Here is a 16,700-nt window from a genome sequence, read left to right as displayed (position 1 = left end):
CTAGTGCAATAAGAGACTAACAACTGACCTCACTGAAGCGGGATCGGGCCCAAAGTTGGTGTTTTTTTTTAAAAAAAAAACAAACCCACCACACTGAAAGCCATTGAAGGAGAAGGGAAAAAAAAATTGGAAGGCTTCTCTTCCCCTAAAATAAACAATATTGCACAATCCAAAAAGACAATAGATTATTGGCATGCCACTTTACATGTATCACGTTTACAGAATTTGTCAGATATAATAATGTACCCTTCGTATTCATTCTCGCTAATAAAACCCATCTAAAGCATCTTAAATTTGTCAGTAAATGTAAATGCTAATAATTAAATAACACAGTTCTTGCGGAAGGGTGTCATCTGAGCCTTGGAAATATTGTCTGTCTTGGGAGAACTTTTAGAGCAGAGGCTTTGCTTTGGTAATTTAGTAGTTCCATAATGACGCTAATAATTTTAGATTTGGTGTCGAACTTCAGTCTACATAAAATCATGCAATAATAGCCTACTAAGCTGTTTATTGCCGTCTCATAAATTTGAGAGCGCTGACTGTTAAAATCTACTGGCAAACACAAAAGAAAATGGAAAGTTCAGTCTGCAATCACAGATCCCGGGCGCTGCTGCCTGGGTTATTCTTATCTCTACCTTTCGCTCCCCTCGGCTCCAACACAGGGGGAACCCCCTGGCATTTTAGGTTCAAATTCATACCTTAGCCGGTTTGATCCCTAATCTATAGTCACGTTACAAACGGCAATAATCGTCGATCAAGTGCGTCGTGACTGGGTTGCCCCACTCGTGTTAAATATGGAGCGTGTATCTGAAAATGGTGCCAGAGACTTTCAGTTATTTATTTTGGAGCTATTAAGTCACGCTACCTTATTTTACACTGCCACAGTCCTTTAAACTATGCTGCTTCTTGAAAGAGTTGTTAAGTAGCAATAAAGCACTCTAAAAACGCTATGATTTTTTTTTTAATTAGTTGTTATCCCAAACTCTAATATTCATTGCGGCACTTTAAGTTCGTACATAAATCGTTCAGACTAATGAGTCATAGAGAAAGTCGCCCATGACTTTTCCTTTACAATGCTCACTGCCTTTCCATTGCTTTTTTGGCCCTGCATTAGGAGCCGGTGATTTATTAACGCCAGGAAAATTGAACAAAGCAGGTCCTCCTGCACTGTGGCACCCAGCCTTCCACAGTGTGAATTAGAACATTATCGAATGTGTTTGCCTCGGTAACACTTAATCACCAAAAGCCGTAATGTGACCACAAGGCAGCTAAAACAAAGATTTAACATTTCTAAATATTAAACTTGTTAAGCAAACGCTCAGCAGACAAAGCAAGCACAAACAATTAAAGTCATCAAGCTAGAAATACACACTACCTACTTACCAACACAGACCCTACTGCTTGCTTAAGAAGTTTAGAATCTTTCAAGATAAATCAGGTGGGTTTTTTTTTTAAAGGGAAGGGGAAAAAAAAAAGAAAGAAAGAAAGAAAGAAAGAAAAACAAACTCCAGTAATAAGGAGTTGAGTTTCACTTCTGAGAGAATCACTCCTAGTGAGGACTGACGGCCACAGATCCATTCCTGACTATCTGCATTAATTATTTAATGAGTCACGTGACCCTAAAGATTAAAATTTCAATATCTCCCCCAGAACAGACGCAACACCTTTATCTGCGAGCGCAGGGATCCTTGTACTTGGGTCCCCTAATCTCTGCTGGCTGTCAAAGCTCCTCAGCTTCTAGGGATAGTGCTTGGGCATCAATAACGCGGGTTTGTCCCGCTCGGTACAGCGAGATGGGGCAGCTTTACACACACCCCCGCTCCCCCAAATTAGCCAGTTGAACCTAGATCCTCATTGTCTGCAGCGGGGCGGGAGGGGGCTCTGCGCACTGCTGGCAGGGGGACAGGAGAGCATCAGGGCAGCGTCCCCCGGGCTGCCCTCCGCGGGTCAGAGCTGCCTGTCCGCGGGCCCGGGCGGAGCCAGGGTGGCTGCCCAGGTCCGTGGGGAGGTGGCCGCCAAGCCTCCCCTGCCCACGCCGGAGCCCCGACCCACCGGGACCCGCGTGGGCTGGGCTTGGGCGCCCGCGCCTCGCCGCGCCCGAGGGGACGGCCCCGGGGCACCCCCGGGAGGTCCCACCCCGCCGCGGCCCGGCCAGGCCGTGAGGCACCGGACTGGGCGAGAGCCCCCGCCTCCCCGAGGCCGGCCCCGGCGGAGGTGTGGGAACGGCGGCCGGGCCCGGGGCTGCCCGGATCGGGCCCCAGCGCGGGGCAGGGGGGGACCGGGGGGTTGGAGTTCCATGGTAAGCCTGTCAAGATCTCTGCCTGTGTGAGGGCTCCCCCCACCCCTTCCTCGTTTACAAACACTGTCCAAGAAGGCCACGGGGCGGTGAGGACCCTGAAGAAGAGGGGGGGGGGGTAAGAAAGAAAGAAAGAAAGAAAGAAAGAAAGAAAGAAAGAAAAGAAAGAAAGAGAAGGAAGGAAGGAAGGAAGGAAGGAAGGAAAAAAAGTCTCAGCATTGCGTAATCCTCTAATGCAGGATGGCTCTAGTTATTAAATACCACAAGGCGCTTGTCACAGCTGAGTTCCCCGTGTAATAAAACACCAGGTATAGCAAGAGCTTGCAGGAGGAACGAGGAGGGGGATCTTGGAAAAGGAGCATTTTTCTTGGTGGGTGGAGGGGAGGGGAGGTGGGTACCGGAGTTAACGGCGTGGCCGTCCCTGCGGCCAGCAAGTGACTCTGAGGTGACTTGGTCTTTCTTTGAAATATTGACAAACTTCCACTTCCAGCTTTTTTGGGCCGCTCTCGCCTTTGTGGCCAGAGCAGATAAATCCGTGTGTGAGAGACACTGGGAGAGCGGGAGGGAGGGAGGGAAAGGGACATTTAGGTCCAAGTGCCGGATTAAAAAGAATACTGTCTTTAAAGGTCAAGGGTTTGAAGGGTCAGTCTGCTCCTCTAAAAAAAACAATTAATGAGATAGAAAATTTGTCCTCTCGGTGAACTCCCGGTTGCCTTAGCAAAGGGAACACAATGCGAGAATTTAAACTGGACGATGTAATTTTCGAAGTTATTGTAAAGATGGACGGGTAGCAGAGGGCTCCCAGCCCTGGAGCTGCGTCCCACTCCCAGCACAGGCACAGGGGGAAGGTTGAGGGGAAAAGGAAAATGTACCTTAAACGATGATAATCTGCCATGGGGTAATTTGCAGTCCGCCGTTCAATCTCCAGCAAGAGAGTGCACATTTTTTTAGCAGACAGGCAAGATGCTGTGTCTTTACACATGACCACTTTTTTTTTTTTTTTTTCCCCAGGAAAATCCTTTGCGTCTTCACAGACTTTTCCAAGAGAATGCCTTTCAGAACCGCTGTTGAATTACAAAGAAGTATTTATTGTAGGAGGTGATTAATGATTCTCGCTAAAATTGCTATTTGCAGCGTGATTTCATTTCTTTTTACAATGGGAGCAAACCAGGTTTATACACATAGGCTGCACACTAAAGAAATACTGCATCCCCAGTTAATACATTTCAGCTGGAATTTTGCTCAGTTGTGCTAACTTTGGCTCTAAATATATTGAGGGATTCTCAAGCAATAAACAAAACTAAGAGTTACACGCTTGTGGATAGTAGTTACCTCACAGCTGTATTTTTCCTCCTTTATAAGGAGGTGGCTGGCAATTCAGGACTCAGTATACAGCAATATGTGAGTGGAAGCATGCTGTTCAGGCCTGCTTCTTGGTCAGGTTTGGAGAGAGCAGTGTTTGCTGAGGGTATTTAAAGCTGCCACCTCTCTGATGCTGAATGTGTTCTGCCAGTGGCACGTTACATTTTTCTCTGTGACAATCCATGTTCCATGGCCAGACAGGGATGCTGGCAGTACCATTGCGGACTGGTGCCACCTCACCCAGGGGGTGATGCTGCACCTGGTCCTGGTGGCCTCACTCACGCGAAAAGAAGCACTGGTTCCAAAAAATGCCTCTCGGATGTGTCTGGGTAGGTAAATAAGTCCTGGCCTTCAGGCCTTCCCTGGAAGATTTCCTAGCACTTGAGCTTCTTTCCAAGCCTTTTCCTACCCAGCTGAGTGCTACTCTCTGCTGTGGAAACCCTGAACAAGGCTCTCCCTTAGCAGCTCCACTTTGCCTGCACTCCTGGAAGCAGAGAAGTGCAGCCTGATCTGGAACCACTTGAACCCCATTTATCCACAGTTGTCTCGATAATGTTGGTCAAGTAAAACTCTTGAGTTGTACCCAAATTCATGTTTCTGTTCAGGCTTTCTAAACAAATTTTGAAATAGTCTTAAAAAGAAAATAAAAGGAAACAGAAACAGAAAAGGCAGCTTAGAGAAACTTTAGGTTACCGCCCATGGATCCCCCTTCAAAAATGCTAGCCAATAGAGAAATCATAATCAGGTGAAAATGAATGAATAAATCACGACTGGCTAAAGATTTAAAGTATTATCATGGGGAACATGTATGACTTCTCCAGCAAAATCTGTAATGGGAGCTTATTGATTCCCAGTAGAAGCACAGTTTCCCTGTAACGCAGCTGAAAACACACGTACGGAGAGGGATGGAGACCTGGACTCATTCTGCCACAAGTCCGCTACAGAGAATACCACTCACCTATACAATGCAGCAAGACCTTTCCTCGTCCTACAGCGCTCTTTTTCTCAGCCAGGCAATTAGGAGTCAAGACGTTTTTCACTATATTTAAAGCAACCATTACCTTATTGTCAAGATGAATCCAAGTTAAAACAATACGATAAACCATTGTTTTTAATTCCTGGTGCCTACACCAGCCAAGCACAAGGTGGATGAAACAGCACTGAGTGGACTTGTGTTTCAAGCATTTAATTCTTTTGTACAGAATAATCTTTATTACCAGCACCTGGCACTGTTGTACATTACACCAAAAATCCACAAATTGTACATGGACCCAAACGATTTAGACGGTGCCAAATATGAAGACAGCAACAGCCTTTATAGCAATATTTTTTTAAATAAATGCAATAGGGAATGTGGAGAAAAACTAATAGATCACAGCTACTGCGAGGGCTACACTTAAAACCAGTTAAGTTACCTTTGATACATAAAACATTTCCCTTTGAACAGTGTAAGGGGACATTTTTCGTAAGTCTTTAACCTTCCGTGGACGTGTTCGTTGTCTCTGTCGTGTTGGTGTGTGTGCATTTTAGCGTATGCACCCTCACACACACGCACGCACACGGGAATCCACGAACACGCCATGAAGCAGCGCTATTCAAGTCAATGCCTTACACAAGTGTCTCACGAGGTTTTTGCTTTGTTTTAACCGTCTTTTATTTTTAAAGTGTTCTCTCTCTTAAAAAAAAAAAAAAGAAAAAAAAAAAGAAAAAGGAGTCCGTCTTAGGTACAGAGAATTCGTCCGTGACAGCATCCAGCCCCGTTTTACACCGAGGGCAAGAGAGTGTTTCCATAAATAGAAAAAAATGATGGGCATGGAACCATTATCTATATACAATGTAGACAATCGTCCGGGTTTTGGTTTAAACATGTGCCCGTTCTTGGGCACGTCTCGTCTTCCTTTCCTGCTCCTGTTTTGTTTTACACAGTTGTTTGGTCCAAACGGCCAGCCTCCACCACGGGGCAGCTGGAAAACCCCAATAGATAGGTAAATATATATATATATATAAAAAACCCCACAACAAACCAAAACCAAAAACAAACAAACAAACCAACCCCCACGTATTTATAGCGCAGCTGCGTTGGGTGTAGCCCCATCGAGAGGATGGGGGTGGCCTTGTGTCTGTGCTTTGGACTGTTGGCTCAGTGTGGACTGGTTTGAGGAGCGCATCTTTGTGTTAGGCAGTTTATGGTCTTTCTTCCACTTCATGCGCCTGTTCTGGAACCAGATCTTGACCTGGCGCTCGGAGAGGCAGAGGGTGTGCGCGATCTCGATGCGTCGTCTCCTGGTCAGGTAGCGGTTGAAGTGGAACTCCTTCTCCAGCTCCAGGACCTGCTGTCTGGTGTAGGCAGTGCGAGACCTCTTGGGCTCCCCTCCGTTGTAATTGGGATTGACTGAAACGTGCACACACAGGCGCGCACACACACACGCACGCGGAGGGGAAAGCAAGGGAGAAGGGGGGGAAAGCGATGGAACATAATCATTATATAATAACTTGACACCAGGTTCGCATAAGATACATAAACGGCAAGAAAAATTGTTTCACAGCCTATCGACGGTGGGGACAATCGAGGAGCAATAAAAAATGGTGATGGGCATTTGGGTTAGAAGAAAAGCTTCAAAGACACATGGCCCAGAGCCACTGCAGGGCAATTAAATTTATGGGGGCTATAATTACTGCCCTAACAGTTTGGCGTCTCGTAAATCTTTTGATAAAGGACCCCGGATACAAAAGGTTTCTCACTTTCTTTTTTTTTTTTTTTTTTTTTTTTATTAGGAAACGCGGAGGGAGAAGGAGGGAGGGAAAAAAATCCACACACGCAACGACCCATCCCGGCCGCGGGAGCACCCTCCCCCCTTCCCTCCTCTGCAGGCGCATCCCCACCTCCCCCTGGCAAGGGCAACTCACCCGTGCTCACGTGGATCTTCTTCATCCAGGGGTAGACCACCGGCTCCTTCCCCTTCAGCCCGGGCAGGCTCTTGTCGGGCAGCAGCGGGCAGCCGGGCCCGGTGCCGGCCCCGGCGGCGGGGGCCGCTTCGCAGCGGCGCTGCAGGGCATGGCCTGGGAGCAGGGGCTGGGGCGGGCCGGGGTGGCCCTTGGCGGGCGGCGGCGGCGGCGGCGGCGAGGCGCCCGGGGGCGGCTGCTCGGGACCCGGGGCGGCGCTGCCGGCGCTGCTGTAGCTGTAGGGCGCCTGGGGGTAGGAGGGTGCCTGCGCGGGGTAGAGCGCCTCGGGAGGCGGCCCCGGCGGCCCCGGCGGCGCCGCGGGAGCCTGGTAGCCCGGTTCCCGGCGCGGCCGCGGGAAGTACTCGGGCAGCGCTGGGCCTGGGTGCGCGGCGTGCAGGTGCGGCGGCGGAGGCGGCGGCGGGGCGTGCGGGTGCGGGTGGTGCGCGTGGTAGCTGGCGGAGCTGCCGGCGCTGCCGCTGTGCTGCGTGTACTCCTCGCAGGGAGGGAATTTGGGCTCGATGTAGTTGGAGTTTATCAAAAACGAACTCATGGTCATTAATTTGTGAAGTGCAAAAATACTAATTTTTCTCGCGTTGTCGTTTTTCTGGGCTCGGCGAGGCCCCTCCCCTTCCCCCCCTCCCTCCCCTCCCTCCCTCTCCCCCTCCCGCTGCTGTCAAGTGCTCGCCGCTGCCAAAGTTTGGGCCTCCAGCTTCCCCCCACCCCTTCCCCGCCGCACTCCCCTCCCTTCCTCTCTTCCCACCCCTGGAGCGCCTACAACACACACAACACACACGCACGCACGCACACACACCCCCCCGCACCCCCCGCCACCCCATCACCACCTGACCGCCACCGCCAATTACCGCGCGGGGCCGCGGACCCCGGATCAGGAAATGGAAGGAGGGCGAGCGGCCGCGGGGCAGCTCCGCGCCCACGGACCCACGGCGGGGGCCGCTCCAGGGGGCCGCTGCCACCGCGACCCCTCCCGGGGCGGCAACTGCCCGCCCAGGGGGCGCCCCGCCGGGGGCTGCCGGCCGCCCGCGCCCCGCAGCCGCTTCTAACCCGCATCCCCGGCTCCTCTCGCCCGCCGGTCCGGGCCACGTCCGGCAGTCAGGCGAGAATCAACTCAACCAGCCCCGACAGTCTCTCTGCACATCCCCCCCCGCCCCCAGCACTTTTTGTTTCTCCGTTCCCCCGCGGGAGAGCGTAGGAAGCGGGGCGAGGAAGCAGAGCGCAGCCCAGCTGCGCGATCCGGAGGAAGGCAGGCATTGCACAGGGCGTTGCACAATCCTTTTAAACAAGCCCATTTCCAAACGCCTGGACTCGGGGCTGCGCGCAGGCAGAGGGCGGCAGCGGCTGCCGGGCACAGGCCAGCGGCAGCCCTCCGGGGTCTGCCCCCAGCGCCCTGCCGCTGCCACCGCGGCCGGCCGGCAGCTCTCGGGCTAGCCCTTTGCACCTTTGGAGCTGTGCTAGCTGGAGGAATAGATGCAAAAGTTAGCACGAAGGTCGCGGGGAGGCCGAGGAAAGTCCTTGAGTGGCCTGCGGGGTGTGAGGGCTTATAGCGAGCCTGAAAATAACGGGGAGGAGAGGGGGAAGGGAGAGAGGGGAAAGCGGACACGATGGTATCAAATACTTCCTACCGGCGACCGCAGGGCTCACTGCGAGCGTCCCTCCCCGCGAAGGAGCGGTTTCCAAACTACGAATTTAAGTCCGTCGGTTTGGTATGCCTCGTCTTGGGTTTATTTCTTAATTTTCTTTTCCATGAGAAATCGCTAGCGCCTTCGCAGGAGTGACTCGTAAACCCTGGCGTGGGAGGGAGAAGGCACTCGGGCACTTCAGCGTTGCTAAAACTGAGACTGTTAACGATATTTGCAGCTCAGAGGGAAAGGAGGCAACCGCCCTGACCTTAGGTAATTGAAATTTGATGGTTAATCTAATTAAGCTCTTATTCTAAGGGGAAAAAATACTTATTGAACGTCAGCTGGTCTGGTACGTTCGGAGTTACAAGCGAACTTTTCGGATTGTTTTTTCCCCCCCCCTCCTTTTCTGGAAAGCGTATAAACATATAGAAATATTTACCGCACCCTTCGAGAATATAATTGCTGAGTGGGTAAACTCATCTGCTGGTATGGGAAAATACTAATATATCAAGCGTAAATTTGATACGGTTTAGATCTTGCCCTCCTAAAGATATTGCATTAACAGTTAGCCTGGTTTAAATTCAGATTATTGTCTTTTGCAGTTTTATAGATAATGGATACATGCAATAAAATTATATTTGAATATATATTCTATCTAACAAGACACACATCGTATCGATTTATATTTTACACACACGCACGCACATTGCAGGCGACTTGTAATATGTTAGAACATTTCCAGCACTTGGGTATACTGGGATACTTATCTAAACAATCACTCATTTCCTCCTCCTATCGAATGTCTAATTTGTATAAAGAGTTAGAACACATTTACTTACTCATTTCCAACAGCACATCTATGGAACTGTTTGGTTCTATTATACCTATTATCTATGGTAATAGGTAAGTTTTTCTATTTACTCTGCGTGGAGAGGAAATGCGGTTATACACACGCACACAGAGACAGCCGCAACTGTTCAGCAACACGCAATTGACAGGAAAGGGGAGATTGTTTTATTTATATATATATATTTAAAGGCAACAACAGCAACAAAAAAACCCTCTCAAAAACCAACAGCGACCCATGTTGTAAAATAATAAATTTCCCACCTACATGACTGTAAAAAAAAAAAAAAAAAGATTGCCAAAGTGCATCACGAGCGGAGAGCCTTTTCCCGGCGTAAAGAGATACATGCACACGTACAGACACATACGTACAAATACCTGCCGGCCCGCACGAGATGAATTACACTGGGTTATCGTAAATATTATCCTCGGCATAAGTCCTGAGACACTACGGCCAGAGCACTACAGAGGTCTGCCGTGTTCCCAAGCCACGGTAAAACACAACGAAAAGTGGTGTCTCGGTTTGTAAGCTCGGCGCTATACTGGGAGAACTGACCGGGCTCTGTTTCGTATTATTTACCGTGATTAGATCTCAAAGTGTACTTGTTTCACTGCGCCTCTTTCTACCGTGGGGCTCTGGCGCTCAGTTGCAGAAAGAAGGATGCAATTTTATATACGACTGTAAATCTGCAAGGTGACCTGAGCTGCTCAGCCCAAGTCTGTTTTTTTCGTGTGGTTCTATTACTCTGCGAAGATGTGCTGAGGCAGGACCTCCAAAAGGCCTGTTCCATGTCTTTGTGGTTTTGTTATCATAAACAAGAACCCAGCCAAGACCACCAAGTGTTATCTTGCACACGGCCATTTCGACATTTTACTGCAAGATTTATGGCTGTAATAAACAATCTCAGAAACCCTTTTTTTCCCCCGGTACTTCCCTTTAACAAACTTGTAGCATCATCCTAAGCTCTCAGAGAAAGAAAAGGAGAGGAAAAAATAGGCCAGCTCCTTCAGTTTTCCAGAAGGACTAAAGGCTCGATTTCACTGGTGAAGGAGACTTTAATCAGTTAATAAAGGAGCAAGAGTTTCCTGGCCGACGCTGGCCGAGGAGGAGATGGGGACCCCACTGGAATTAAGTTGAGAAGGAGAGAGTCAATTTTCATGCACCAAGAAGAGGCAACCTCATACATACCCAAGGAGGGGAGAAAAGGGGGATCCCCTTTTTCTTGTGAAACAAGCAAACATTCCCGCTACCCTCCACATGCGCGGCTAAAATGTAATTACTCCTAAAGAAAAAATAATAACAGTAGCAAGAACAGTAACAGTAGTAATAGTAATAACAACAACAACAACAATAATAACAATAATTCAAGTCAACCTTTCGCTGTGCCCGGGCATCCTCCACCGAGAGCGGTAGGAGGAGGAAGACTCGCACTAGCAGCCTGGTTTGAATTTGATTTGAACCATTTTGAATATATTTAGCCCCAGCTTTCCCCCCTTGAATGCGAGGCTGTCCCAAGTTTCAAAGTGACCGAAAAGTGACACCGTGTGCATTTTGTTTCTTATTAATCTTACACATTGACAGTCTTTGTTAAATAACAAGGCGTGCCCTTCACCAGGCGACATTTTCATATTTGTTAGACGCGGTGACCTGAAGTTCACCTCGGCCTTGGACTTAGTTTTTCTAAAAGGTCTATAACAGTGTCTTTTAGATAGCGGGGTGCTTTGCCCAGGTCACTACTTCTAAGGGAAAATTAAGAAAAAATCGCGGGAAAATGTAAACGTTATGGAATGTATCGACTGTATTCCCTCCTTTGTTCCTGGGAATGATACAGCCCCCGAGGCTGCTCCTGCCTCCGCGGGCGGGAGCGCTTCTTTCCTGTGGCCGCTGCCGGGGCAATGCTCGCAGTTTTGCCCCAAGTTTAGCATGTGGTAGAAGCGATGACTGCCCTGGTACCAGGGCTCCTCTTAACCACGGGGTGGTTGGCGGGATTTACTCGCTCTGTCCTGGCTCGGTTCATCAACACACGCAAAATTTGATTTGTTCTCGGATTTTAAATGAATGGTCTTTTGAGCAGACCTTCCACGCCAGACAGCAGTGTGCTGAATGCAAAGAATGAAAGGGCAGAAAGTGTTCGTCTCAAATTATTAACTGTTCTGCTCCAGGTTGTTGCCATTTTTTTAAAGACATAATTTAAACAAGAATTCAGAAGAGTCAATATTTACTGAAGTCTCCATTTCAAGTTCTTTTAAAATATTCTCATTGATATTTTTATTCTAAACCAGATTGAAAATACGGAATTCGAGCTACTGATAGTTTTGGTGAGAAAGCAAATGCATTTCGGTCACCTACTTTTGAGTAAGCCGGTTATAGTAGCAGCTTTCATTCTGGGTATATCAAAGACGCGTTGTTGTTCTTGGAAACAATCCGCCTGCTATTCTCTAACAAAATAGATACTTGGCTACGGGATTTAGCTTGCTATCAGGCTTCACTCTTACACCAAATAAATACTCTGGATGTGAAAGGTTATATACTATCTCAGCGAGGCCAGGCTCCCCAAACGTGCAATGCAAGCGCCCGACTACAAGTAAGCAACAGCAGCAACTTGTGAACAGTGCCTATACGAGCGAACACTTGCATTATATACTTCCCAGGCTTCAGCAGGTACTTTAGGCAAAATCTCCAACAATCACTTTGGCTAGTCGGAAATCTAACCTCTTGCATATTCGTTCCCAAGAAATAGCGCTCGCCTGCCACGATCCAGCTGTGTCTCTGGCAAATAATTCACGCGTACCAGCTACGCAAAGGCCGGTGTAGCCTCCTGACTTGGGGGTGGGAAGGCAGCAATGCATGGATGGGGGTGAGGTGCGCTCTTTCTCGGACTTTCTCGTCGCCCTGTCCCCTCCTCCACACCTTTCATATCTGCTTATGAATATTTGGGAATAACCTTTCCATCTTGCATCGACCCCTCATCCTCCTCATTTCAGGCTGAATCGGGTTTGCAGTGATCTACCCCAGAATGAAATTCCCTGTGCAATATTGGCCAGTTCTCCCTACAGACACGCCTAACCGAGGAGCTAAAGCTTTAACACCGAGGCGGCACTGGGAACAAAAAATCCCAGCAATGTGGGAATAAGTCTCTGCGCAAAGAAATTCCACTAAACTTTTTCTTGGGGGGCGGAGGGGGAGGCGGGGGGTGTATGGAGGGAAGGAAAACAACCCTCCCTGTTCCCCGTTTCGCTGGGAACTGCTGCCTCTGGTAATTCCAGAAGGCTGTGAGAACCCTCCAAATCACGGAGCGGCGCCGGGCGCCAGCTTCTCCGCAGCATTTTCCATCGGTAGCGCAACGCGGCCCCACGGCTCCGCATTTTAAACGAGCTCCTTCGGACCAGACATATAAGCCGTATTATCTCCAGCGTGTCCTGTTTAAGCACAGTTTAACGGTCGCTACAGAAATGAGAGCAAAAACAAAGACGCGGCGAGGATCGATACACACGTTAATAGCATCGCTCCTATCTTATCTTCCTCCCATTTTGCAAAGTGAGAAGGCTTAACATTAAACCTCTTAAAGCGGGTTATTATATAATAAACAAGGGCGAAATATTTTGCTACCTGACTCGCGGAGGAGGCAGCATCAGCGGCTGCTGTGGGGGTAACACGCGTGTTTACCTGCCGCGGATGAACCCGAGATATTCAGACACAAATGTGGCCGATAATTCAAGATGAAATACAACGTGTATTACTCTTGAAAAAGAGGAATTTTCTATCCTTTCCTCGGTAATTGAGGTCATTCAGCCAGTAGGGTTCACCTGGAGTCCATACTGTGATACACACGTAACTCAAAGCTATTTTATCTTTTGTGCTGATAGTCAAGATCTCGGCTATAACATTGACATCAAACTCTGTCTGGGCGAATGACTAAGAGTGGTGCAAAACGTAAACTTTTGACCCTCAACTTTTTGACCTGCAGTTGTAACGCCCTTAACCACAAAGATATACAAAAGCTATGCAGCTTCTTTTAGGAGTAAGAGACTCGCACTGTTTGTTTCAATAGTTCTGCCGTTTCCCTCAGCTTTCTAAGGGCTTTTTTTTTTCTTTTTCCTTCTTCTTGCTGTTGAGAAATCGGATATTTTTGCATGTTTAATTATTGCTTTTTTTTTCCTTTTCTTTAATCTCGCAGCTTTGTAAAGTGCTGTTAGATCAGTTTGCACAGCCTTTCGGCAGCGTTGGAGGGAAGCCTGTTACTCAAAGGCGCTATATGGTTACAATTGCAGGTGAAATGCTGGGTAAGTTCTGGGCGTGAGGTTGGAAGGAATGTAGCGACGAGCGTTGGGGGAAAAGCTGCAGCTCTCTGCTGCGAGGGTCTTAGTCATTTCTCCTTGATTTAAACATAAAGAAACAAGTCTAATTGTTTGCGAAGCCTTGTCTAGGCAAACGAGTTGACTGTGAACTTGGTCTAAAGCGAGCTCTGCTGGTGATTCCTAGGGTGTGCAGATTTATCTTTTCTGCATTTACTTAACCTGGCAGTGAACTGCACGGGCTGCCATTTGTTATCCAGAGACAGACTTCACCTCAAGCAAGGACTGTTCCACAAAATTGCAATAATTACCCAATAACCTTCATAGCAAATATTATTATTGAAAAGACATTTTTTTGGGGAGGGGATATAGGAAAGATTCCTTATGCGTGCTATAAGGCGAAATCCTTGCAAATTGTACACGCTTTCTATGTCAGATTTGGTATTGTTTGTGCATGTAGCTACAGGAACATGTGACTGTGATGGTCCATGAGTATTTGCCTTCCAGAGAGACATTAGTGAGGATGCTTTAATTTGAAAGGGATAATATTTTCAAAGATGACCAGGCGACTGTGGGAGCTGTGTTTTTTGAGCTCTGCCTAGTAACTAGCAACAAATCGGGGAAATGTTAAAAGCAGGAAAGAGAAAGAGCTAAGAAGGCAAAGCGGCGTCTTAACTTGGTCGGGAGACTTATTTATGTCTGCATTTAATACGTTAAATCTGTATTTGCGGGGAGGGAAAAGGCATTGCTCCAGTATCCAGGGTTTGAAATCGAAACCTCCTGATCCGCCCCTCATGATCTGTTCCATTCAATTTCCCATGGAGCAGATTGCAAACCCCTCTATTGTCACCCTTCCACAGATACACACTTATTAAATGTAAGGAAATGGCAGAATAATAATTTGCCCGTAATGTTCTGCAATTAGGGCGTTTGCAGGGTTTAGACAAGGCTGCAGAGCTGTAATTTACGGATGACTTTCCATCGGATTGTTATAGTTCTGGTTTAGAGAAAGTTATGCCTTGCAAAGTCACTAGTTAAAAACATTAGAGAGTTGCCTAATCTTTAATTGGCCTTACGCTTAGACATGACACACTACACTCAAGTATTTCTTTCAAAGGATTAGGTAAGCTGTATTTCAAATCGCAGAACGCCACTTGCCATGCCTAAAGTAAAACAAACTCGCACGTATAAATCCCTCAAACACAGCAGAAAAATAATGTGTGCAGATAAGACCTCTCTCCTGATTCCCAGTGATTATTCTCCATGACATTTTTCCTCGGAAAACAATTCGGACCTGGGAATATTTTGGTAGAGTTCGGCAATCTAGGGTTGTTTGAATTTCAAAGCGGATTAGAAAATCTTAATGCGTTTCTGGATTTGAATGGCTTCAACTATGCTGCTTAGGACAGGGCAGGGCCAGAAATAAGGAGAAGTTGTAATTTCTAGCTAACTTTCTTTTGTTGTTAGAGAGTTTCTTGCAGTACGGGCGGTTTTATATGCTTGTGGGTTTGGGGGTATTTTTCTTTTCCGTAGTTCTTGAATCTCTGTATACTGCTTGATGTGGAATATGCTCCAGAAGCCACATTTAAAAACGTGAGAATATGTAACAGCAAATCTTTTTGCTCTAGACAATGAAAAATTACAATCCGCGATGATATCCAGGTTCCTAAAATATTGGTCGAACGGGTGTGCGTGTGTTTGTATATTCACCAGATATTTCAAATAACGCAGTGTTGTTGAATATTGAGTAATTGGAAACCGTGTCCGTTCTCATTCCCGTTTATAAGCGAAGGATTTTCCTTGGAAAAGGACCGTATATGAATGAAGCCCAAACTTTTAAAGGTTTTTCATACCTGTGCCCCAATCTATAATATTTTATAAGATATGATATAATATCATATCATATGCGCCTATCATATATAATTTTCTGGTATTCCTATTGACAAAAATGTGACAGCTAGTGTACTATAAAATCTCCAGCTGCTTATCACGGAAATGATTTTCAAATGTGCACTTGGATATGCTCTTTTAAAGCTTTTCCCATTTTTTTCAATAGAAAGTATATGCATATGTATTTGTTTAGTGTTTGTAGGAAGAATACATTGGCACAAAGGTTTCAGACCTCATTTATCTTACACAAGGGGTTGACTTTAAATATTAAATATTTGTAGAAGTGTGAGAACTTTGAGCTGAGCCAACCTTATATACTACCGTTTCTTTAACGTTAAAGAGAAATAAATTAAAAATAGGAATCAGTCAACAATGTGCAGACCTTGCAGAGGTACACACCAACCTTACCCTCCTGTACCCCTGTGCCTTTCTCTCATTTTTACTTGCAGTAGCAGATACAGCCTGAATCGCAATATTCAAACAGGATAGCACTAGCAAAATAAAACAAAGCCCATCTCCCATCTCACATCAAACCACCCCATTCTTTTGCAAACCCGACTTTATGACACATGAAGGAAAACAAAGTGATCTGATTAATCCCTGCTACTCCAAACCTGAGCAGAGAGATACCCACAGCTGCTTTGTGTGTGTGAGCGCCTATATATATAAATATATATATATATATATCTGAGGCAATTCTTAAATCTCTTACTTAGCCCCCAACTAGTCGCTCTGCACCCCCAGAGATCACTGGCCTAAGGAACAGATCTGAGGGTAAGGATCAGGCCTTAATGCTACCCAGAGAAAGACAGAGTTCCTTTCACCCTTTCATTCAAGTCCTGGAAATTCAAAGACTAAAGTTAAATCCGGCCATAAAGTTTATTGCTGAGTAATCACACTCTAGTGAGAACAGTCCACTTAAATAAAAAGAATGTTGAAGTAAACACGCAGCTGGGGCCTACCCCACAATGGCAGCCAGCAATACAAGGCAGAGAGGGAAAGAGCAGAGCTAAGGAGATATTTACAATCTTCAATAAACCAAGCCCGTATTTCATAATTTGCAGCACTCTAATGACCTGTAGTCTCTTGTATTAATGCTACAAGTTACAGTCAATTGGTTCGCTTAAAAAAAAAAAGTCACAGGAACATATACACACGTACACACCCTTTGTATACATAGATACACCGATATTAGGCACACATACGCATGTGCATGGCTTTATACAGGCGTATACATTGATTCGTACATGCATGCACAGACACACATAATTTAAATATATTTATGCAATTACACATACGATCTGGGAAAAGTTACAGCAACATTATAAATGCACATCCCCGAAACATGTTACACGCTCGCAGATGGACATATATACATAGCTAAAGCTTTCTGCACAACCCAATGCAGAAAATAGGAATCTTAAGCG

At 46.8% G+C, this 16,700-nt stretch overlaps 2 protein-coding genes across 3 annotated transcripts in view; both read right to left on the bottom strand.

The window, feature by feature from the left end:
- Nucleotides 1-54: 54 nt before the first annotated feature.
- Nucleotides 55-16,700, bottom strand: part of HOXA6 (homeobox A6) — a 30,193-nt gene continuing 13,547 nt past the window's right edge. Inside the window, exon 3 of the mRNA XM_080385527.1 lies at nt 55-3,360. Within this exon, the coding sequence (XP_080241653.1) occupies nt 3,170-3,360 (191 nt within the window). The 3' untranslated portion in view covers nt 55-3,169. The remainder of the gene's footprint in view (nt 3,361-16,700) is intronic.
- HOXA4 (homeobox A4) lies at nt 4,829-7,285 on the bottom strand. Of its 2 annotated transcripts, XM_080385519.1 has the most exons (3): nt 6,566-7,285; nt 5,712-6,050; nt 4,829-5,622 (listed from the first exon to the last, which is right to left on the bottom strand). In XM_080385519.1, the coding sequence occupies exons 1-2, from the start codon at nt 7,155-7,157 to the stop codon at nt 5,722-5,724; spliced, it is 921 nt and encodes a 306-aa protein (XP_080241645.1). In that variant the 5' UTR covers nt 7,158-7,285; the 3' UTR covers nt 4,829-5,622; nt 5,712-5,721. The 2 variants fall into 2 exon arrangements, with proteins under 2 accessions (XP_080241645.1, XP_080241644.1); XM_080385518.1 differs by having other exon boundaries at nt 4,829-6,050; nt 6,566-7,283.

The sequence above is a fragment of the Falco punctatus genome, assembly GCF_963210335.1.
Source record: "Falco punctatus genome assembly, chromosome: 4".
Classification (NCBI taxonomy): domain Eukaryota; kingdom Metazoa; phylum Chordata; class Aves; order Falconiformes; family Falconidae; genus Falco; species Falco punctatus.
The sequence above is the reverse complement of the archived record's forward strand: the minus strand, read 5'-3'. Positions and strand labels throughout refer to the sequence as shown.